The 25438-nt window shown below is 35.9% G+C and overlaps 1 protein-coding gene across 2 annotated transcripts in view; it reads left to right on the top strand.

Annotated features, from left to right (window-relative positions):
• Positions 1–25438, top strand: part of CSMD3 (CUB and Sushi multiple domains 3) — a 931825-nt gene that overhangs the window by 837088 nt on the left and 69299 nt on the right. For both annotated transcript variants that reach the window (XM_080646869.1, XM_080646870.1), the window contains 8 exons: positions 7356–7436; positions 8117–8230; positions 11884–12072; positions 12451–12597; positions 15285–15473; positions 18120–18305; positions 19540–19734; positions 22585–22758. In XM_080646869.1, coding sequence (XP_080502995.1) covers positions 7356–7436; positions 8117–8230; positions 11884–12072; positions 12451–12597; positions 15285–15473; positions 18120–18305; positions 19540–19734; positions 22585–22758 — 1275 coding nt within the window. The remainder of the gene's footprint in view (positions 1–7355; positions 7437–8116; positions 8231–11883; positions 12073–12450; positions 12598–15284; positions 15474–18119; positions 18306–19539; positions 19735–22584; positions 22759–25438) is intronic.

Genomic DNA, 25438 nt, shown 5'->3' with positions numbered 1-25438 from the left:
TGGTATTTTAAAGCTGAATGACATCAAATAAATGATTCTTCTAAAGATAATACAGAGTTAGATCAAATGTGTAGATATATCGTACACAGCTTTTTCATTAATGGTCATAACTCTGAAGCTGTTTCTAAATAGAAGAATCCATAAAAAGCATGTACTAAAATATATGCTAATACTATTTAAAATTTAAATGACAGAATTTAAAAGTTTCACTTCTCATACTTCACTTTGCTAGGTCACCTTCTCCCTCCACTACATCAAAAGAAAGATATTAGAATAGGTGATTTATTAGGTGACTTTCAGATCAAACAACCTATGATTCTAACCTGTACAATATTGGATATATCCATCCTAGATCTGTTTGTTTTCTTCCAAAGTAACCAAAGTATATACAATATACAGGATGAGATATTGTTTTAATTCAATTCATCATCAGTTGGTATTTATTGAATATTATTCCCAGGGCATTGTGCTAGCAGTTTTGTTATATATCATACAGGACTTTGACATAGGTTGCTGAACTCAAGGATTTTATATTACAGTATAATGTACATTAATGAAAAATACATAAGTAATCTCTGCATTTGCAAAGTATAGCCAATTTAAATAAGAATAGAAACAAAACAACTTGTTTGATATGTTGTGGGAAGTCCCATGGGCACTAGCCTTAGGAATTACATTGGGTGTGAATAAGGTCAGTAATTGAGATTATATGTATTCAGGACACAGCTGCCATCCCAGCAGCCATGTTAACCTTATATAAGCAGGGAATGTGCTTTCTCTTTGAAATAGGTGTCAGGCACTCTTCTAAGCTCATTACAATCTATCAGCTCAGTCTAAGTTTTGTGTTTATTTTGCAGACGAGAAAACTGAAGCACAGAGTCTTAACAGTTTGCCTAAGGCCATGGAGCCAGCAGGACTGAGATGGGGGCACATGCAGCCTGCTTCCAGAGTAAATAGCAGCATAGGCTATTATGTGCACAAAAGTAATGAATAACCAGCACAAATTGGCAGACATATATTTTCCAGGGATGCTCATTGCTTTGATAGAAACATGTCCAGAAAGGGATGTGGAGCTATAGTGTTTAATTCCTCACTATGGCCTTCATTTGATACATCCCACCACAAACCATTGCCTTTTATGCCCTGATCCTGCCAACAAGGATAACATACCTAAATTTTGCTTGGAATTATTTCAGTAATTACCAAAGCAAAAAGTCATTCATGAATAAACAGGGAAACTTGGGAACAGCAGAAAGTATTATTTTAACAAATGTTTTTATTTATCTCTGAACACCAGCTATCTGGAAGGAATGGTATTCCAATTTGATATAATAAGGACTTACTCTTATAATGTGCTACTATGTGCCAGGCACTACTCCATGTTCTTTGTATATATAAACATGTTGATCCTTATAGATACCTTTTGAAGTGGCATAAAATTATTACTGTTATCATTACTATTTTACAAATGAGGAAAAATGAGGCAGACAATAGACAACTTGTCCAAGATTTCCCAATTTGTCAGCCTTAGAAACAAGACTTAAATCCAAAGAGTTTATACTCAATATCATAGAAAATACTTTATATATATATATATATATATATATATATATATATATATATATATACACACACACACACACACACACATACACACACACACACACACACACATACACATACTAGAGGCCTGGTGCATGAAATCCATGCACTCGGTGGGGGGTGCGGTCCCTCAGCTTGGCCTGTGCCCTCTTACAGTCCGGAAGCCCTTGGGGGATGTCCAACCGACAGCTTAGGCCCCCTCCCCTGTGGAGAGTGGGCCTAAGCCTGCAGGCAAACATTCTTAGCACTGCTGCGGAGGTGAGAGAGGCTCCCGCCACTGCCGCTGCACTCGCCAGCCATGAGCCTGGCTTCTGGCTGAGAGGCGCTCCCCCTGTGGAAGCGCACTGACCACCAGGGGGCAGCTCTTGCATTGAGCATCTGCCCCCTGGAGGTCAGTGCGCATCATAGCAACCAGTCATTCTGCAGTTCAGTCAATTTGCATATTAGCCTTTTATTTTATAGGATACTCACCATTTATTCTTTGATTTTTTAATAATTCAGTCACTCAGCAATATTCATTGGATATTGTTATGTTAGTTACTATATTATGCCCTTAGGAGTTAGAACTTAACAATATAAACACAAGTCCCTGCCCTCACACAGCTTACATTCTAGTGCAAGAAAATGGACAGTAAACAAATAATTCTTACAGATTCTGAAAACTGCCAGATGGAATTAGAGAGATGTGAAATGGAGTAATTGTGAGGAGTTAACTCCAGGTAGTATGATCAGTGAAAATGTCTCTATTTCAGTCATCTGAGAACAAAGTTTAAAAAGAGAAAGGAAGATAGGTTTCAAAAAGGCAAAGCCGATTTAAAAAATTACAGAGAACTTAAAGTTTTAGCTGCATGATCAAATGTTACACCACCAACCATTTCAGAGCTATGTTGATTAGAGAAGAGAAGGGATTACAGTAAGGGGTAGAGTGTAGACAGGTTTCATTTTTCAAAGTTTATTTTGAAAAAGTGAAGAGAGGTGGTTTAATATTTTTGTGTGCGGTGAAAATGGCATCGTCGCAGGGTGAAGCAACAAATCAGGTCCTTGAGTTTTAAGCGGAGGAGAGGAACTACCTGTTTATTTGCAGCTGAAAATATAAACTGGTTAATATGTGGGGCTAAAGTTTATTAACCAAAGTGAGAGACTGTTGGAGGTCATAATCAAAACTTTTAATATCATGTCATCTGTGGACACCTGTGAGCTTTTTAGAATCCATCAACAATTGTTTATTGAACACCCACAGCTATGTAGAGTCTAGGTATCCACCTTTGTCCCCTTCCAACTGTGTGTATTTTTCCTACTGCAACCAGTGTTATTTTTTTTTTTTTAAAGAAATCTGATCACGTTACTCTCAGACTGAAAACTCTTCCCAGGTTTCCCACTGGCCTCACATTAAACCAATCATGAGCCCAGCGCATAGACTCGGTTAAACTCAGCCTTAGTTTACCTTTTTTTCTCATGACTTCTCATTCTCCCCAGGGTTCTCTCTCAAGCAAGCCTCCCTGGCCTCTTTGTTGATTTTATACAAAATTCTGCTGATCCTTTGCAGAATCTTTGGCACACAGTGGATTTCCTGTAAATACTGTCTTAATTCCCTTCCACCACTTTACTTGTGTGTAGGGAGGATTGTACAAAAAAAAACACAGAAACCAAGTAACAGCCTGTAGGCCAATTTAATAATATAGGAGCATTAGTTTCCTAGGGTTACTGTAATGAAGTACCCCAACTGGGCAGCTTAAGAAAACAGATTTTTCTCTCTCACAGTTCTGGAGGCAAGAAGTATGAAATCAGTGTATCGAGAGGATCATGCTGTCTCTGAAGGCTGTGGTAGCTTCTGGTGGTAACCAGACAGCATTGGCATTCCTTAGCTTGCAGATAAATTACTCCAATCTCTGTCCCCATCGTCACATGTCTTCCCTGTGTGTCAGTCTCTATCTCTTCTCTTCTTATAAGGACAGCAGTCATACTGGTTTAAGGGCTCACCTTAATTCAGTGTGACCTCAACTTAACTTATTAGATCTGAAACAACCCCATTTCCAAATAACATTTTGGGATTTCAAGAAAGACATACATTTTGGAGGACGCTATTCAGCCCAGTATAAAAACTATGAAATGACAGGGGTTCACACTAAAATGTTGTCAGCAAGAACGAGAGGACACTGGACAAATTTTGAAGTTATTTTTAACAGACTTGTAGACATTACAAAAATTGAAAAACAGAATTGTTGGTAGCTGTTTATGATTTAACTTTTTGTAATTCTTTGCCTTCAAGGGTCTGAAGAAAAACAGACACAAAGGGTGTGGTTTTTAAATCCTTTATATTATAATCAGAATTATATAGTTAAATGCTGAAAAACATCTCAGGCAGGTCCTATTTAGATCCCAATCTCTAGCACCCTGACCCAAAATTGCCCCTATTTCCTCACCATTTGCAGTTTTAGAGATGAGAGTTATCTTAGGTAAGACTATGTGTTTAGAGACTATGTTCTGTATGTTATTTGGCAAATATTTGTTGGATAATAAGCATAGTGATAGGAGCTAATGACTTAACTGTGAAAAAGTCTCATTCCTTATGTTACTTAAAGTCAAGATAGAAGCACAAACAATGAACAAGCAAGTCAATAGATGAACAGTAATAGATTTTGAAACAAATCATGATTACATGTGCCATAAAACAGTTCTATGATTAGAAAGTAACAGTAAGGGGTAAGGGAAGGTAGGCAGTCAAGAGTTCAGAAGAAATGATTATCCTGGTAATCTAAAATTGGGATTTGAAACATGAATTCAGATTTGAAATCAAAACAATCCATGAGCCCTAGCTGATTTGGCTCAATGGATAGAACATCAGCCCACGGACTGATGGGTCCCGGGTTTGATTCCAGTCAAGGGCACATGCCCAGGTTGCAGGCTTGATCCCCAGTAGGGGTCATGCAGGAAGCAGCCGATCAATGATTCTCTTTCATCATTGATGTTTCTATCTGTCTCCCTCTCTCTTCCTCTCTGAAATCAATAAAAAAGTATTTTTTAAAAAAACATCAATGAAATCACTTAGGTGCAGACTAGAAAATTGTTTCAAAGGAAAGTTATTTAGAATTCAAAACTTTAAAACTAATCCAAATAGAATTGTTCTTACTGAGGTAGAGGTAGCAGGGGAAGGACAATATGCCTCCTTAGACCCTCCATGACTCCAAGGTAATTAATTTTCCTTGGCTCTAGAGACAGTTGGTAAAAGTGCTAGTGATGGTCAGTGACAGAGAATGAGACAGAATTTAGCTCACAGCACCCAGGTGGTCTTGGGAAAATAACATATCTCTGAGCATCATATTTCTAATTAATAACAATTTATAAACTCTGGTCTTTTAAACTCTGCAAATGAGTTATCTAAGTCATTCTAAGCATGTTCTATATATGCAATAGTCGTGGGTTCCTCAATGATAAAAATGTGCTTCTTTTACAATAAGAAAATAACATGATTATCGTGAAGATTAAAAATAACTTTATAGGCAAACAAAAGTTAAATAATTTACATGTGGGCATCTCTACACTTCTCTGACTTCTGAGTTGACCTCTATTCTACTTAAGATCCAATAAAATGCTATTCTTGAAAGCCTAGTTTTAAAAGGATTTCTCCATGTTAAGGCTCTCTGTATCTCCTCCCCTTTCTCTTACCTCTTTGTTATTTCTAAGGTCTAAGTTCAGGAAAATGATTTTCAAAATCGCTAATGTTATTCTCAACTAAACTCTTTCTCAAAGATCTAGGCTAGACTTCTCTGCCCTGGGCTTCTTTCCCAGCAAGTCTTCTAGTGGGGACTCTTCTGTGCAGAGCTGTGTTTGCCTTGCAAATGAGCTTCCCTGCACAGTGAGTGATTTTATAAACAGGTTAAAGTACTGAAAGGAAGATGTTTGAAGAGACAGACAACGATTAACAGCAGGATATTGAAAACAAATTTTCCTTGATTTATCCTTATTTGTCTACAGTTTGAAATTTTTTTCTTTGTCCTTAATAACATGGAAGTTTATTAGACTGTTAACCACTTATAAACAGGTTTTTGTTATCTAATGATGGATTTGGTACTCAACTGTTTGCCTGTTTTCTCCTACATCTGAAATGCTCTTATGCCCATGATTACCCTTCAGAATTGGAAATACCTTACTCTTTTAAAAAATTTATCTATTTTTTCCTTTTTTATTTACATTTAAATTCTTTATTGTTTGAGGTATTACATATGTCTCCCTTTTCCCCAATTGACCTCTCCCTGGCCACTCGCACCCCCTAACACATGCCCTCACCCCGCTACTGTCTGTGTCCATTGGTTATCTCATTCATCTCCTTTCCTAGGAGTCTCATTAACTGGCCTAATTGATGTACCTCAGTACTCTCATAAAATCTCTAATGATAGAGAAAGCACTGAAGGTATGGCCTTTGAAGGTAGGGGACCTACTAGCTCTGTACTAGTTGTTTGATCACAGATGATTCACTGTGTCTTTTTTTTTTAAATATATTTTATTGATTTTTTACAGAGAGGAAGGGAGAGGGATAGAGAGCTAGAAACATCGATGAGAGAGAAACATCGAACAGCTGCCTCCTGCACAGCCCCTACTGGGGATGTACCCACAACCAAGGTACATGCCCTTGACCGGAATCGAACCTGGGACCCTTGAGTCCGCAAGCCGACGCTCTATCCACTGAGCCAAACCGGTTAGGGCTTCACTGTGTCTTTTAAGTCTTATTCTCTCATATCTGAGCATGGAGGTACATACATAACTTAACTCCTAAGTTTAAGTGATAAAATTAAACATATAAAACACATTTTATTCAAATGTTATAATAGTTTGAAATGTGTTCTTGAATGAACAAGAGTACATTTTTTAAAATACTTCAATGAAAACAGGAGTTAATCAAGCAAATGATTATGATGTAAGTATATTGAGCTAGTAGTCATGATGCTTGGATTCATAGAGATATTTGGGGGAGTGGTATTTAAATTATACCAAATAGGAATCTATCTAATCTGATGGGATGACCTGTTTAAAAGATATCAATAATTAGAAAGATGAAATTTAAAGTATGTATATTTTGTAAACATGCTAATATAGCATGGTTAGAGAGGGCTCTGGGACCAGACTGTCTAGGTTCAAATTCCAGCTCTACCACATCATAGAATTTAGACCAAATTCTAAACTCCACTTTAACAGTTTTCTTTTTTATAAAATAGGGATAATTATAAAAATAGTTATGTAAATGGAGCAATACAATAAATAATTCATAAGGACTAATATAATTACTATATGTAAAGTGCTCATAATATTTTCTGGAATAGAGGAAGCATGAAGTACTTGTTTGTAGTTATGACTGTATGCCAGGCACTTCTGTTGGTGCTGGGGGTTCTCTGTTGAGCCTTGGGGAAGATAGCATTGAGCATATAAACAGGCATGAATATGTAATTCCAAATAGTGATCACTCCAAGAAAAAAATAGCAGGTGTTTGAAGCATATAATAAAAAGCAATAGAACAAGAGTAATATTAAGGATTTTAAATGTAAGCATTCTTACTATGGGATAATATTTTGGCATCTAAAGAATGATTTATTTTTCCTCAACGTTATAGAATTTTTTAAAGTAAATAATTGAAACTTTAAAAATTCTACCATTTATTGTCATTCTTATATAAAATCCTTGCATAATTTTCTTGCATGTGTCAGTATATATATAGCTGCTCAGAGAAGGAAAAAAATATATATTGTCTCTTTTCATAGCATATCAACTAAGAGTGTGCCAACCTCCACCACCCATACCCAATGCTGAAATTTTGACAGAAGATGATGAATTTGAAATAGGTAAAGTCTGTTATATTACTTTCAAAGAAAGTACACTGTTAACAGAGGTATTTGCTTCAAAAGAAACAAAAATAAAGAATAGAAACAGCCTGTCTTAGAGGCTCTTTCCTCTATGATGGGGATTGCTTAGCATTCTTAAGAATGGAGAGCAGTGGAAAGAGGAAAGAAGTATTAAGCAAGAAGAAGGAATTCTATATTTCCAGGGTGTACAGTTAGAAAACTGTGGGAATTTGAATAATATAACTGAATAATGTTGCCATAGTAAACTTTTATTATTATCCTATTTATTTTGGTTGAGAAATATAAGAAAATATCAATGACCAATGTAAGTCAAATCTTAATATAAAAGCAGTAACTATAGATAATTTTACTTGCCTGATACAGTTTTAATGACTACCTTACCTGTACTGACCAGATTATTTCTTTACTATTACTGCTTATATACAACTGGCATGCACCAGTGCAGTCTCACTGGTAGTTTACTCTTGACTTCAGTTTTGATTGGTCAGTGCCTATGAAGTACTAGTAGTTCAATATTTTGAATATCAGCCCTACTTACTGTTAACAGGATTTTTATACTGATTAAAAATTAACAGATGTATGTATTGCTTTAGAAACATCTCTTAATTTTCACCTTGTTTCTCATCTGAAGCCACCTCTGCCTGTTCTTTTATTAACAGGTGATATCATTAGGTATCAGTGTCTTCCAGGATTTTCTTTGGTGGGCAATGCAATTCTCACATGCAGATTAGGAGAACGACTCCAGATGGATGGAGCACCTCCAGTTTGTCAAGGTACCAATTATTATGATTATTGATTCCTAAATATCTATTTTATGTTTAACTCAATACCAGGAATAATTTTAACTATTTAATATTTAACAGGCAGTAAAAAGCTATACAACTCACTTATGGTATTTTTAAAATTCCATTATTTCTCATATTTAATTTTAAACATTTTTTCTTCTTCCAAGTTTTAATTTTTTCTAGTTTATTCCAAAGTCAGTTCCAACTTATTTTCTTTCTTTTTTTTTTTTTTTGCCAAGAGGTGGAAAATACGATAAATCACTTTAAATAAAGGAACCAATGTTGATTGCCTTAACTTGAAAGTAGTTTCTGATCTAAACACTACATTCATTAAACTTGATTGAGCATCTTTAAAGTATGAGGATCTGAGGAAAAAACAAAAAATAAAAACACAAGTTATAGATGGTCCCGTCTATGAAGGCAACATAGCCTAAGGGTTATGGCAGGGCCTATAGAATCATATAATGTGTAACTATTTATGGGGCAGTGAGAGCTTGAAGGGGACATTGCCCTGAGTCATGGGTTCCAAATTACAAGTGAGACTTACTCTGTTACAATAGAGATGGCCCAAATGACAGATGTATTTGTAAAGACACAGAAGTGAAAAGCAGTAGGGTGTGGATTACGAAGAATTCCCCCTGCTACGAGGCAAGACCATGATGGACCTTGAATAATGTGCTAGAGTGTAGTGCTCAGGAATCATCTATTGTTCATTGTGCAGCTTCTAGGATCCAGAAAAGTATATAACACATAGTAACTAATTATAACTGTGCCTAATTCAAATAAAATTATAATTGAATTTAATTATCCTTTTCAAATTTTCTTGGATTATTTTCTTCATTGAGGTTCATTCTGAGGAATGGAAACCTAGTGCCTGGGCACAATATTTACGGTTATTATAAGGCTAAAACAAAAGTGATGTTGATTATGTCAAATGTGCTATAAGTAAGAATTAACATTTGATTTTCTATGTCATTGGAGATCTTACAAAAAGATGGAAGTATTTTCATAAGGGGCTTTTACAGTAGGAAAAAGAAAAACTTGGTTGGAGGTATAAGCCAGTGCCAATGTGACCAATCCATTGTTCTTAGTCAGTGGTTTTAGAACATCTTAAAGTTGGTAGAGTATTTTGAAATCTATCATGTATATTCCTGATAGTTAGATGTCATTTACTTAGATATCATTTATTCAACTTCCTTTTTTTATATTCAATTAATTTTGGGGGTATTTACAATAAATTATTTAGGATTCAGATTCAGATGTTTAGACATGTGAATGGAGAAGATAGATTCTCAGTCATTTGGGGGAATTATGCATGGGAGAATTGCTTGGGCAGACACAGGAAGGTGTAAAAAAGCAATTATATACCAGGACATTTTTCTTGACCCTAATATACACACTGCATTGTGGACTCTTGGAGGGGAATGCTTCTTTTTTATATTTGGATCCAAATTTAATAATTTTTAAGAAATAAAATAAATAAAACAATTTGGTTAACCTAGATATTTCACAATCCCTCATCTTTTAGACTTCCAACATCTTATTTTTAAAATCCAAATTTCCTATAGGTTACTAATTGCACCTCTTTTTAATCTATCTGCTGTGGAGAATACAAAAAAAGACAATACGTTTTCATCTCATAATAACATCAGACACTTGCTAACAGTTAATAAAACCTACCTCAGAATGAGTTCATTCTGAGTTACTATGTTAATTAATGGACCAGATGCGTAAGCAAAGTAGCTGACTATACATTTTAATTTGTGTTTACAAGCTTGCTAAAAAGTCAGTTGTTTGGAATATTTTAAAACTAATCTCCATTGTTTTTAGTCTATTTTAAATTATTTGATTTTTTTCCACTTTTTCTAAATGGGGATGCATTATTATTATTATTATTTTAATTCTTCTCTGGATCCACTTTAAGTTTCAATCTCACAGTTAAAATATGGAAAGCAATTGTAAATGTGATACATTTAAAACAGTTTGATACAAATAAAATATAATGGAGGATTTCATTTGGTGGTTAAAAATATGGGTTCCATCTAGTTGAGTCTGTGAGACCTTGTGGACTTTAAACTTTCTGAGTTTCCTCATATGAATAATATGGAGAAAAATTGTACACACTTCTTAAAGCTGTTTTGACAAATAAGTGAGATACTACACAAAAGGTGTTTAACAGTATCTAACATAGAGTCACAATCAAAAGTATGTATTTACTTTTAATATTGATGATTGTCAGGCTTCTTGGTATATGTTGAATTGTATGAGAATGGGTTATTTTATAGATTCTCAATGAATTATGATGGATCATATCAGTGTTTTGAAAGTAATATGGAATATTTACTCAGCTCAGAACATTGGCACCAAAACCTTACATAGGACATGACACTTACTTTTCAATAATCATAGCCTAGAAAGATAGCCCCCAAAATCTTACCTAATAATAGACAAACATGTAAATTGACCGTACCTCCACTACACCCACAGCCAATCAGACTGAGGATGCAAATTAGAAGGCCAAAGATGGTGGCCCCCAGCTGCTCCAGGCTTGGAGTGGCCAGGTGGGGCAGGGCGTCTGCTTTGAGAGGGAGGGTGGCGGGGGTGGGGGGAGGGGGCGCGAAGGGATCTACAGGAGTGGAGTGCCGCAACAAAGACAAGACTGCAGACACTAGAGCAGGGGTGGGCAAACTTTTTGACTCGAGGGCCACAATGGGTTCTTAAACTGGACCGGAGGGCCAGAACAAAAGCATGGATGGAGTGTTTGTGTGAACTGATATAAATTCAAAGTAAAGGAGTGGAGGGGGGAGCAAGAGAACCGGATAGAACAGCCGGATCCGGCCCGCGCGTCGTAGTTTGCCCACGGCTGCGCTAGAGTCTGCAGCGAAGATGACGAAGGCAGACTCTGGCCGGAGCGAAGGCCTGGGTCCCGGGTGCCGGAGGAAAACCGGTGCTGGAAGCCAAGGGAAGGAAGGCCTATTGCATGAATCTCTTCATGCAACGGGCCTCTAGTAAGTAAATAAAAGCCATAAAATTGCTAATGCAGTAACAGAAGCATGCATTACAGAGACCCTGAGAAGGAAACCTGCAATTCTGCTTGGGTTGATGGAGAGGTTCAGGGATTGTTTCAAAGAGGAGACTTTACATCTGGGCCTTGAAATGCACTAACACTTCAAATGCAGCAGACAAGAGAATGGCATTTGAAACAGAAACATGAAGGAATGTGCTGAGTTCAAAATATCTGATTTGAGGGGAGAATACACTAAGAAAGGAAGGAAAGGGAAAGTGCAAAGACAGACAAGACAGACAGAGGGGAAAGGGCATAAGAAGATGGGAAAAGGCAAGGACTGGATGCAAAGAAACAGAAGGAAACAGATGCCTCATATTTTCATTATTTATTTATTGTCCAGAAAAGTAAAGCATCTTCTATGTAATAAAAAACATGGAAATCAATACCATAAATTTTTAGGTCCTTCTTCCATGTTTTGAACTGCAAGCTCAATACAAGTTGTTTCTTCTAACACATAATTCAAGGTATTGTCTCCTTTCTAGTATTGAACACGAGCAGAGTATCCACTATTTAAAGTGCAGTTTTCACATAGGCCTACACACTAACTTTATTTAATGGTATCTTTCTTTGACAGTTCTCTGTCCCGCCAATGAATTGCGGCTAGATTCCACGGGAGTCATATTGAGCCCTGGATATCCTGACAGTTACCCAAATCTTCAGATGTGTGCCTGGAGCATTTCTGTAGAAAAGGGATATAATATCAGCATGTTTGTAGAATTCTTCCAGACAGAAAAGGAATTTGATGTTCTTCAGGTGTATGATGGTAACCATGGTTATATTTATTGGATATTCATAAATTCAGCCCAAATACTGTATTATGCACTCAGACCTTCAGTATAAAAAACTGCTTATATGATTTTATATTATATATATTTTTAGAGTATCATCAAATTTGCTTATATACCATATGAAAATTGTACTTAACTTGGTTATTGTTTTACAAATTGCAGATTCTTTAGTATGAAATTAAAATGTGTAAAATAAACATTTTATATTGTGTTTTAAATTATTGTCAATGAGGTAGATTGTTTGTGGAGCAATTTCATCATATTTAATACTATTCTAAAGATATAAAATACTAAAGATTAATTGGAACATAATTTTTCAGTTGTATCTAAATTGTTTTATTTTCTTTCCAAAGGACCAAATATTCAAAGTCCCGTGCTTATTTCCCTCAGTGGCGATTATTCATCTGCTTTTAATATAACAAGCAATGGTCATGAAGTATTTCTTCAATGGTCAGCAGATCATGGCAATAACAAAAAAGGCTTTCGGATCAGATATATAGGTATGTGATACATATACTAGTACATATAACTTCAGTACAGATCTCAGCTCCATCCTCAGTATGGTTGTGATTAAAGAGCACAGACACCAACACTAATGAATTAGACATGAATTTAAATCCCAGCTCCTTCATTGATGATTCTTGAGCAATTTATATATCACCCCCTTTCAGTTTCCTCATTACTACTTGGTCATATGACTTTTTGAAAGGATTAAAGCACTTAGAATATTTATGTCTTATATACATTAATTATAAATTAAACTGATATTTTTTTAATATATTTTATTGATATTTTACAGAGAGGAAGGGAGAGGGATAGAGAGCTAGAAACATCGATGAGAGAGAAACATCGACCAGCTGCCTCCTGCACACCTCCCACTGGGGATGTGCCCGCAACCAAGGTACATGCCCTTGACCGAAATCGAACCCGGGACCCTTCAGTCCGCAGGCCGACGCTCTATCCACTGAGCCAAACCGGTTTCGGCTAAACTGATATTTTAATGCTTTTTTATAATAGATTTCTTTCTTTTGAATTCTCACACATTAGTAGTGTTGCTCAATTGTGTATATCTGATCTATTTAAGAACTCCTTTAAATGACCAGTTTAAACAAAAGATAAAAATCTTTGTTTTCATTATTATTAATTTGTGATACTTTCTAAACATATTAAATATTGAAAGAATGATGAACACATTATTTAAAAACTTTAAAAAATATATTCTTCTAGTCATTACTACTTTTCATTCAGTAATATTTAGAAAGATAGGGGCTGAAAATACTACCAACATGGAACAGTCTTTTCTAAATGCCTTTCTGTTGATAAGGTCTACTGTTACTGAATCAATAATTTCCTTATCAAGTAAGTATACATAAATAGTTCTCCACTATGTGAAGGTTGTATTCCATTGTTGTTGCCATCCTATTCATGTCAGATGCCATGAGTATATGCTCCATAAACGAATACTTCAGAATTAGTCAGTCATCTCTTTCTGTACAGTGTTAAGATATGTTTCCCTAAGTCATGGGTCATTATTGATTAGCTCAACTGAAAATTACTTTCAGAAATATTTTATAAACAATTGTGACACAACAGTTATAGTCATAGCCTTAAATAAGTTTTCATTTTCAGTTCTAAAAATAGACTCTCAAATTTTACTCATTAAGATACATTTGTATAAGTACATAATATACAATAAAACAATTTTGTCTATCCACTTTGATTTTAAAACCACCTGATGATAGTTTTATTTTAATTTATTAACAATTTTTCTTTTGTATATTAGAAGTAACTTATTGCTAGCATCACATTACTAATATGTATAGGTTTTATCCCACGATAGATTTTTAAAAATGTTTTTAGACTTGCAAAGGAGAAATATTATAAAAATATATTATTCAGTCATAACATATGCATTAGTCCTTAAGATTTTTCATATTTGAATCTATGTTTAGATCATATGAACAATATAAATTTTTGTATTAATGTTGTGCCCAAATATTGCATTTAAAACTGAGCACATTAAATTATATTTTTAAATACCATAATAACTTAAAGAGAAACCATTCAAATCAAACAATTATAATCATTAGATTATGTTCTATAATTTATAACAAATTTGGATATAAATATAATGAGAGCACCACTTTTAACCCCCAAAACAGTTTGACATGTTGAAGAACCATGAATTTTTCCTTTAGAAGTAATAGGCTATGACATAAATATTCTAAGTCTAATCTATTTCCTACCATTTATCCATAAAGTCTCATTTTCCTAAGATGAATATATTAAAGTTTCAAAGGGTAAATGGATTCTGCCAGGCTGAATATTCTCAAAGTACATATATACGAAAAAGCCATTTGACATTATCTTGTGACATTTCAGACTTCCGGAGATGAAAAAAGTTTATTTTATTGGCTTTTTAAAAATCTTCATATGTAAGCACTTTTGACAGCATGGAAACTCTTTAATAAACTGGGAGAAAGGATTATGGAATGTAGGGGATCTTTTTTAGACATCAAATGCATGATCTAACATGATATAGGTGTCTGGAGATAACTTCAAAGTGACATGTAAACAACATGCTCTAAAATATGCCTACCAAGGCTGTGACATTTAGGCCCTTCAAATGACAGGAAATATAGCTCCCAAATTCACTGAAATATTTGTGGGGCTTTTGAACCCCTAGGTTGTTAAGAAAATATGACATTTTAATTTAGAAGGCATCTTTGGTGACAATAAGAATTAAAAGAAGAGTCCAGGGATAGTTATGTCTCATAAAAGTTATGTCAATAGATTGTCAAGAGGACAGGAAATAACCTGGCTGGTGTGACTCAGTGGTTCAGGGTTGACCCATGAACCAGGAGATCACTGGTTCAATTCCCAGTCAGGGCACATGCTTGGGTTGCAGGCTTGATCCCCGTAAGAGTCATGCAGGAAGCAGCCAATCAGTGATTCTCTCTCATTGATGTTTCTATCTCTTTATCCCTCTCCTTTCATCTCTCTCTAAAATCAATAAACGCATATGTTTTTTAAAAAAAGAGGATAGGAAATAATATAATCATAATAAACAAAATTCATATGATGGCCTATTTTTAAGTCTGATATTCACATATAAATTTTTATAACTCTGTGTTGTAAAGAAGTTCTGGTTAATTAAATATACAGTGATAATTTTTCTTTTGAAAAGCTTTCTACTGTAGTACACCAGAATCCCCACCTCATGGATACATCATCAGTCAGACAGGTGGACAGCTTAATAGCGTGGTCCGCTGGGCCTGTGACCGAGGATTCCGACTTGTTGGGAAAAGCAGTGCCGTGTGCAGGAAGTCTTCCTATGGGTATCATGCATGGGATGCGCCTGTCCCTGCTTGTCAAGGTACAGTATTTTATTCAAGAAGAGATAAATCCTATCGAATAAGGAGGGAATATGCTAATTGACCCTCACGTCATCACAAAGATGGTGGCGCCCACAGCCAGTAAGGAGGGAATATGCTAATTGACTGCCTCACCCTCAAAGATGGCAGTGCCCACAACCAATAAGGAGGAAATATGCTAATTGACTGCCCCACCCTCAAAGATGGCAGCGCCCAGTTTACTCAGCCCCACAACTGCCCAGGGCTGGCCCAAGGTGCAGGCAAGCCTCGGCTGTCAGCTGCCCAGCCGCCCAGTGACGCCCAAGACACAGGCAAGCCTCCGATGGTGGCTGCCCAGCCGCCCAGGGCCGCCTGAGGCTCAGGTAACCAGGGCCAGCAGAGGCTTGCACTGCCGGTGGTGGCAGCAGCAGAGGTGTGATGGGGCGTCGCCTTCCCCTGATCACTGGGTCGCCTCCCGCCCCTGAGGCTCCCAGACTGTGAGAGGGGGCAGGCCAGGCTGAGGGACCCCCCCTCCAATGCATGAATTTTCATGCACTGGGCCTCTAGTACATTAATAAAAGATTAACCCTTCTTACTTCTTAATTTGGAACACTGTAATTTCCAAATATATAGATATTCAGAAGCATATTATTGATGCTTCTCATGAAAATAAGGCTTAAATACATAGAATGATAAATTTAAGACTTTGACACATTGTTTTAAATTCATTTGTTGTAGTGTGGTTTATGCCTTTACTCTATTCACTGTTATACATACTTGGCTCATATGTCTACCACTTCCATTCCTTTGTTGTCAGAAAATGATTGACCCTGAGCTGGAGAGTGTTACTGTGGAGTCTTCAGAAAGAATAGAGAGGATAAGAGAGGCCAAGTTCACTGACAACTTTCACTCTGAGTATGCAAAAATGTACTCTCAGAGCAACACATTTATCAGGGGAAGATACAGCTAACCACCCCATTATTTCTTCTTCACAGCTTAGCTAACTCAACAGAGATATCTCTTTTATTTTCATTTCAGTTTTGTTAAGAAGTGAGGCATGGTTTGAGCAGTGCATGCTGCTATAGCAAACAGAATGACAAGCTACTTAATAAACAAATGGCACATTTTTAGAGCTTTGTACTAAGTCTTGTTTTAAAAAGCTGTTGAGTCTCTTGTAGCTTGGTATAGACATAAAGACAAATTCAGCATCAGGAAGATCTTATGTCATTGGAATTTGAATATTTTTAATTATTTGACATATCACATTATTTTGTCAATATGAAATTTCATTTTATATTTGATTTAGTCTACCCAGAATGTGGAGGTGTATATCACAACTATGAACCCTCACATTAAAATATACATAACACTCTTAGTTAATAAATAATGGTTCTTATTTATAATCTAAGGGAGATAATTTTTATAAAATAAATAAAATGTAAAATAGATCAATTAAAATTTATAATTAAACAACAGCAAGTTAAAATGAGCAGAGAATACATATTACCTGACATCCAAAATGGCTTTACATACGTATTAAACTGTGATTTCTAATTCATGAAAAGGTAAATCTCATAGGCATGTATAAATTAATGAGAAATGAAAGAATTATTTCTTTGTTTTATTGATGCAGGAAACATTAACCACTTATTAGAATTCTGAGAAGTGTCATAACCTTACTGGATTGCAAACACTGAAGGTGCTGACTTCATGTAGAGTATCCTATATAATAAAAGCCTAATATGCAAATCAACCAAACAACAGGTCACTATGATGTGCACTGACAACCAGGGGGAAGGCACTCAATGCAGGAGCTGCCCAGGCCAGCCAAGGCAGATGCCAGTGGGAGGCCCCCCGATCACCCTGCCAGTCGCCCTGCAGAGGAAGGCGACCGGCAGTGGTGGTGGCGGCAGGACAGGGCCACCGAGTGAGTGGTGCCATGCTGGCCAAGGTGGGTGCCAGCGGGGACCCCACGATTGCCTTGCCGGTCACCCCACAGATCGGCCCTGATTGCCAGCCAGGCCTAGGGACCCTACCTGTGTGTGAATTTCATGCACCAGGCCTCTAGTATATTAATAAATGTGAAAATCTCTGCTTTCCATTGACCAATGAATATCAGGAACATTTACCAATTCTTAGTATTAAATAATTTCTAGGAACTGGTTTGGTAAAATTTCTTTGAACTCATAATTTTAGAATCATAGGAATTTAAAATATCCTATATAATAAAAGGCTAATATGCAAATCAAGCAAACAGTGAAACAAAGGTTGCTGTGACATGCGCTGACCTCCAGCTCAACGCAGGAGCTGCCCCCTGGTGGTCAGTGCGCTCCCACAGGGGGACCCCTGCTCAACTAGAAGCCCTGAGCAGGGCTCACAGCTGGCGCACACAGAGGTGGTGGCGAGGGCCTCTCCTGCCTCTGCAGCAGCGCTAAGGATGTCTGACTAACACCTTAGGCCGTCCCCCAAGGGCTCCCGGACTGCGAAAAGGCACAGGCTGGGCTGGGCTGAGGGCCCTCCCGAATGCACGAATCTTGTGCACCGGGCCTCTAGTATATAATAACCTCTAAATCATATAGAATTTGAATAAACATTAAAATAAATTTAAATAAACATCTAATTAATTATTTTTCTGTTTCTATGATTTTGTATGTATGTATGTATTCTAGCAATTTCCTGTGGGATTCCTAAAGCTCCAACAAATGGAGGAATACTCACAACAGACTACTTGGTAGGAACCCGAGTTACCTATTTTTGTCATGATGGATACAGATTGTCATCTAAGGAACTTACCACTGCTGTATGTCAATCAGATGGAACTTGGAGCAATCATAACAAGACCCCTCGCTGTGTTGGTATGTGTGCTACTGAAATTTCATCATTTCTGTTTCTATTGGCATCTTACATGATTTGAAATTATATGTATTGTTTAAGTTTTAGAACTAATCCCTGAAATCTTGGAGTATGATATCTAAGAGGAAAAAGGTAATTTGACTATCTTACATAACAAAGTTTAATTTAATTTGCAAAAAGTCGTCCGTCAATCAACATGTGTTTTAATGTCATGGAAAAAGTGTTTTAGGCTTTCATTAGTAAAATTATATTTCAATACATTCAACCCTGATTTTTAGAAGGATAAATAAATCCTCTGACATGATCCATAATTTTTGACTTTGTTAGTATTCTTTAGGTTACTTATATTTAGAATATTTTCCATTGCTGCCATTACTACATTAAAAGGTAAATGAGTATTATATAATGGTAATATAATATACTTCTGGTAAAATATTTGGTAGCAAAAGGATTAGAGAATATTTGGGTTAAATAAGCTCTTTAATTTGTCTCTATATTTTGATTTTTTTTCCTTTAGTACTAAAATTAGCTGTGATTTCATTTAAAATGAGGGTGTTTTTTTCTATCTTAGCATGTGTCTAACAGTGCTTCTACTTATATTGAGCAGTTTTTGAATTAGCCAAAGTTTATATCACAACTCTTGCATAAGAAGACCATACTTGTAAAAAAATTTTTTCTCAAAATATAGTCCCTTCAAAACTTCTGAAGAAATAAGAGAATAGGTTGTTTCCATATCTTGCCTATCATGACTAATGCTGCAATGAACATGAGACTGCAGATATCTCTTCGAGATCCTGACTCATTTCCTTTGGATATATACCTAGAAGGGGGATTGCTGAATCATATGGTAGTTCTACTTTTAATTTTTTTAGGAACCTCTTTACTAGCTGTATGTATGTAGTCCATAATGGCTGTACCAGGTTAAATTCTCACCAACTTGTATAAGGATTCCCTTATTCCACATTCTGTCAATTATACTTCTATAAAGCCGTACAAAGACTTTGAAGTGTGAAATAACAGGACATATTCAACTTCAAGCTCTACCACAGAACTGTGGAGTGGAAAAGCTTACATGGAAAAGAAATAGAAAGCAAACACTAAAGGACATTGTATGGCACCAGAGTGAATGAATTAAAGCAGTGGTGATGTAAATGATGGAATAGACATGAGGTATGATTAAGAGGTAGAATAAACATGACTGACTTATTCACATTTATGTTCTTGGTTTTTATATAGTTGTCACATGTCCAAGCATCAATTCCTTTACCTTGGAACATGGAAGATGGCGAATTGTGAATGGCTCCCACTATGAATACAAAACCAAGGTAGTTTTCAGCTGTGACCCTGGTTATCATGGACTAGGTCCTGCTTCTATTGAATGCCTTCCTAATGGTACCTGGAGCTGGAGAAATGAAAGACCATATTGCCAAAGTAAGTATGCACTCTGCTCAACTTATTTCATAAGCTATCTTTGGTGATTGATAGTCACTTGATCACTTCCTTTTCCAAACACACTAGAGCAATGACATAATATAATTTTTAAGAGGTCATTTATTCTCATTACATTTACATTTTTTCTAACTTATTTTTTCCTTATTAAGTACTTATGAAAAAGGAATTGGCTTTGAATTCAGAAATCTGTGCATGAATTCTTGGTCTGTTGCTTACTACAACAACTAGAAAATACTGCATATGAACAATTTGCCAGGCACTGCTTTTAGCCCCTTGCATGTATTGATTATTCCTTAGTTCCCATACTATAAATTAGTTGATATTATATCCATTTTCTCAAAAAGGAACCTATGCCCCAGATTTTATCATTTTGCACTACTCACAGAACCTATAAATGGTGGAGAAATGGGACTCAATCCAAGCAGTCTGACTCTAACCCCATCTTCTGTTCACTACCTATATAATAAAAGCCTAAGTGACCCTTACAGCGGAACGACCAGAAAGACCAGTTGCTATGATGCACACTGACCACCAGGGAGCAGACGCTCAAAGCAGGAGCTGCCTCCTGGGTGGTCAGTGCACTCTCACAGGGGGAGAGCTGCTCAGCCAGAAGCCAGGTTTACAGCTGGCGAGCGCAGCGGCAGTGGCTGGAGCCTCTCCCGCATCCGTGGCAGTCCTAAGGACCAGCAAGCCGAGCAGTAAGGAGCTGCAAGCAGGCGGGCAGTAAGGAACAAGGGGTCCTGGACTGCTAGAGGGTGCAGACCTGGCTGAGGGAGCCTCTCCAGTTTACAGATTTTGTGCACTGGGCCTCTAGTGTCTTATGTTACTTACTCCTTTTAATTCAATTTTTAAAATAATAAAATTATGATAATGCATATCTCATAGTTATTTAAAAATTTAATGGTATGATGTCTTGAAAAATGTCAGCTAGAACTTGATTCACAGCAAGAGCTCAATAAAGATTTATTGAATCAAATTGAACATACTGTCGTTCTATGCGTTCTTATAAATGTATTATTTAGAGCAACTAACTATACATAGAATATTGAGATGAAATATCTCAAACTCCCTTTGAAGTCGTTTCCTTCAGTGCATTTATTGTTTACTTAGTGCCAGGAAATATGCTAGGCTGAAAATTAACCTTTTTATTTTGTGTCCAACACAACTCTATGCTGCCTATGGCATACACACATATTTTATAAATAAACTGATAAAGAAATCAGAAGTCTAATGATGAGTGAGAAGTTTAACATAGCAGACAACTATCTATGTGTAAAAAGTACATACTTACATAGTTTTCTTCTACTTATATTTTATAATTTATTTTTAATCTCTATGTAAACATCGGACTTTGGGGTTGTACTTTTATAAGATAGATTAAAATCCATAAAATAGATATCTAAATTTTAGTTGATATTCTAAAAATATGGCATCTGTATTTGTAAATTCTTACCCTATTTCTTAGGGTTTTCTCCCAGGATCTTACCCTGCCTTCACCCTCATTTTTAAAAACAGAATTTCATTAAAAAGGCACATAACGTAGAGATATTTCAAAGAGTAGGAAAAATGATCTACAGCAGGAACAATAATCTTTCAATAGACGTTTGGTTCCTTTGTGCTCAATCCTCAATTATGTAGAAGGTTTAATTGATCAAAATGATCAGGTTCCTGCCCACAGCTACGAATGGGGAGCGACAAGGACTCTTAACAAGTGCAGCTCATTGAGAAAATAGAGAAAATAATAATGTTCTGGTCCATTATTTACTCATCATTTAAATTAAAACAATATACATTAATATTAATGTTCATAAATAATATAGCTACCTCAAAGGGTTATTTGGAGATTAGTTCAAAACAATCAATACATTATTGGTTTTATATGCAACTATTTAAAGTTTGCAAATTTTCTATTTGTCTGTCTCATGGCTATCTAAAGCCTGGAGTTGAAAGCCAGAGCTGGAGCCAGAATAAAGTATATGGGCAGATGGCGAAGTGTTGGGTTTGGAGTTAGACTGCTGGACTTACATTTTGATTTAGTATTTACAGGCTGTGTGACCTTATGATTTAATTTCTATGTGCTCATATCATATCCTAATGTATGCAGTTCAGTCAATGGCTGAATCTACCTTAGAGTTCTTCTGAGAATTACATAAATGAAAAGACTCATAATATTTTCTGGTACAAAATAAGGACTCAATAAACATAATCCATTTTTCTTTTCTAGAAAGAGACTTCATTTGTAATCTTTAAATATGACAGAGTCATAAGAGCTGGGTTCTAAATGACCTAGCAAGTGAGTTAATCTCTCTTTTTCAATTTTAAAACCTACAAATACAATGTGAAATATAATTATATCTAATGGTTCTTGTGAGAACCAAATGCTTCACATATAAAGCATTCTTTATAAACTACAGGGCCCTCAACAAAAGTAACTATAATTACCCTTTTAGCATTGTTTCGATGATGAAGAAACTTTGGCTCAGGTAAGTCAAAGGGATTGCTCAGTGTCACTGGATAAGTCAGAGAAAGATCTAATGATCTTTCCACCCCTCTAAAACCAGGTTGGCTAAGTAAAAGGTGCAAATAAAACAGCTTCATCACATGTCACTGTAGCTTATAAGACTTTTATGGGAAGTTAAAGGGGATCAACTTCTAATTATGCCATCTATTTTATCTACAATTGCACATTCATTCAAACATGGTTTATAGATGTCAGATTCATTGTAAATATGTGAAATCATAGGAAATTCAAAATGCTAAAAGCATGGTTTTGTTACAAGTGTTTATTAACTATGTATTTAAGAGTTTTCCATTTTTATTGTTTTGTAGTTATTTCCTGCGGAGAACTACCTACACCTCCAAATGGGAATAAGATTGGAACTCAAACCTCATATGGCTCCACAGCCATCTTTACCTGTGATGCGGGATTCATTCTTGTGGGCTCTGCAGTACGGGAATGCCTTTCGTCGGGTCTCTGGAGTGGATCTGAGACCAGATGCCTAGGTACAGCATTTTAAATCATTTTAACCAAACATTGTGTCCCCCCTCTGGAAAAGGGGAAACTTTCATTCACTCAGTAAGGATTCTAAAAAACTAGAAACTATTCAACTTTAAAAATGTCTTATGGTAGAAAAGCTATTAAACAGATAACTCGGAAAGTTAATCAACTAGTATGGCAAATAGTAAAGACTCACGTCATTAAGGAGAGACACATTGTATTCCCGGCATGGTGGAAATAAAAAGGAGAACGCGAATTTCTGAAAGTCATATGTCTGCCTACTCAGCTGCATTAATCGTTGTAGCAATTAATTCATTCTAAACCATAGTTTCACTCACCTATTTGCTTAAGGATAATGACTAAAGAAGAAAAATAATTTCCACATTTAAATATCTTTCTCCTTTTTAATTTTACAATTTCAACATGTGTAATATTACTTTCTATCAAAACTTTAAAATATCTATTTTTTCAAACCTGATTTTAGGACAAATAGGATTTTTCCCCTTAAGTTTCTTTGAATTTATTATTAAAACACACACACACACACACAAAAACAAACAAACAAACAAACAAACAAAAACAACAACTATGTAGTAAAATAAACTGAACTAGCCCTGGCCAGGTAGCTTAGTTGGTTGGAGTGTTGTCCAATACACCAAAAGGTTGCGGGTTGGATTCCCAGTCAGGGCACATATCTAGTTGTGGGTTAGATCCCCCATTGGACTTGTGCGGGAGGCAAGGAGGCAACTGATCCACATCAATGTTTCTCTCTCTCTGTCTCCCCCTTCCCTTCTACTTTCTCTAAGAATCAATGGAAAAATATCCTCAGTGAGGATTAACAAAATAAATGAATAAATAAACAAACAAACAAACAAATAAATAAAATTCACACTGTTTTGATAACAAGTTTGAAAATATTCATGGTAATAAGATGACAACTTGAAATTGCAAATGTTTGGTTAGAAGTTTTTTAAAATTCCTCCCCCCGGACATATTTGTTAAAACACAGCAACAACAGTTCCTTTATAAGAGTACATACATTTAATGTGCTATATGAATACTGTATAAAAAGAAAATAGTAAATAATTATATCTTTATGTATTAATATAGGGTTAAATAATCAAATAAAAATGTTTCCTAACAATTCCTAAACTGTATTTGGATATGCTGATTTCAAGTACGGATTATTTAGTTTACTTATATATTTGAAAATTCATATGAAAATTAAAATTAAAATATTATATTTTATGCCTCTATGCCTTATGAGCTGTTATTGTATATTACTTATTGATTATTGCCTATAGGGCAGGGGTGGGGAACCTTTTTTCTGCCAAGAGCCATTTGGTTTTTTATAACATCTTTCACGGGCCTACAAAATTATCAGCTTAAAAATTAGCCTGCTATATTTGGTCAAACATTTAATTAACTCACCACTAATGCATTGGCAGGGCCAGACCAAATGATTTTGTGGGCCTTATATACCCCCCACCCCTCCACCCCCAGCTATAGAGGGAGGTTTTATTCATCTATTTAGAATCCTGATTCTGTTCTCTGAAGAGACAGGGAATAAAAGGAATATTTATGAAAAAACATTGTCTCTCCGTCTGTGAAGACAACTCATCATCCATTGCAGAGGACATAGTGTTGGCATCAGATATAAATTTAAAAGGCTGTTGGTAGGAGAAAGTGCAGTTGCCAAACAAGCAAATCCTAGCTTCTTATGCTTACAGTGACCTTACAGATTCATGTAGTCCCGTCGTTCTCCTCATGTTTGAAAACAACTTGTCCTTAAAGCCCCAGACACTTTTGGCTTGGAATGACACTAGAATATGCTTATAATTGTTTATCTAAATATAATGCATTTACTTCCAAACCCCAGCATTTTATTATGCATTTTTCAATTGAAAGACTTAACTTTGAACCCTCACATGCCCACCCTCTAGTCTCGATTCTACAAGTAGCATGTTGTTGTATTTGCTTATTACCTATCTATTATCCTTTCAAGCCTCTATCAATCCATCAATTCATTTTATTTTTTGATGCATTTTGAAGTAAGTTGCAGAAATTGGTACACTTCATTGCGAAACATTTCAGCATGCATATCATTAGCCAGAGTTCAATAATTCCTTAACATTCTCTTTTCTTTCCTTTTTACTGTGATAAATTGTATATACAATGAAATGCACATATCATAAGTACACGTTAGATAAGTTTTGACAAGTATGGACTCCTGTGTAACTCAAATCACAGTATAGTTATAGAGCATTACCCTTACCTCAGAAAGGTTCCCATGGCCCTTCACAGACAGTCAGCAGCTCTTCTCCCCAACCCTGAGACAATAACTATTCTGATTTTTTTCATGTCTGTTAGTTCTTCCTGTTCTAGAAATTCATTTGAATGGATTCCTAAAATATATACCCTTTTTGTGTAAGGCTTCTTTCATCTATGCTGACATGTGTATCAGTAATTTTTCTCCTATCACTGGGTAGAATTCCATTGTATGAATCTGCCATAATTATCCATTCCTCTGTTGATGGACACCTGGGCTCTGGTCAGTTTGGGACTATTATTATTAAAGCTTCTATAAATATTCATGTAAAACTGATTAAAGCTGCTATGAATATTTGTATAAAACTCTTATTATAGGTATATGCATTTATTTTTTTGGATATTCAGGTGTAACAT

Source organism: Plecotus auritus (genome assembly GCF_963455305.1).
Source record: "Plecotus auritus genome assembly, chromosome: 11".
In the NCBI taxonomy this organism is placed as follows: Eukaryota; Metazoa; Chordata; class Mammalia; order Chiroptera; family Vespertilionidae; genus Plecotus; species Plecotus auritus.
The sequence above is the reverse complement of the archived record's forward strand: the minus strand, read 5'-3'. Positions and strand labels throughout refer to the sequence as shown.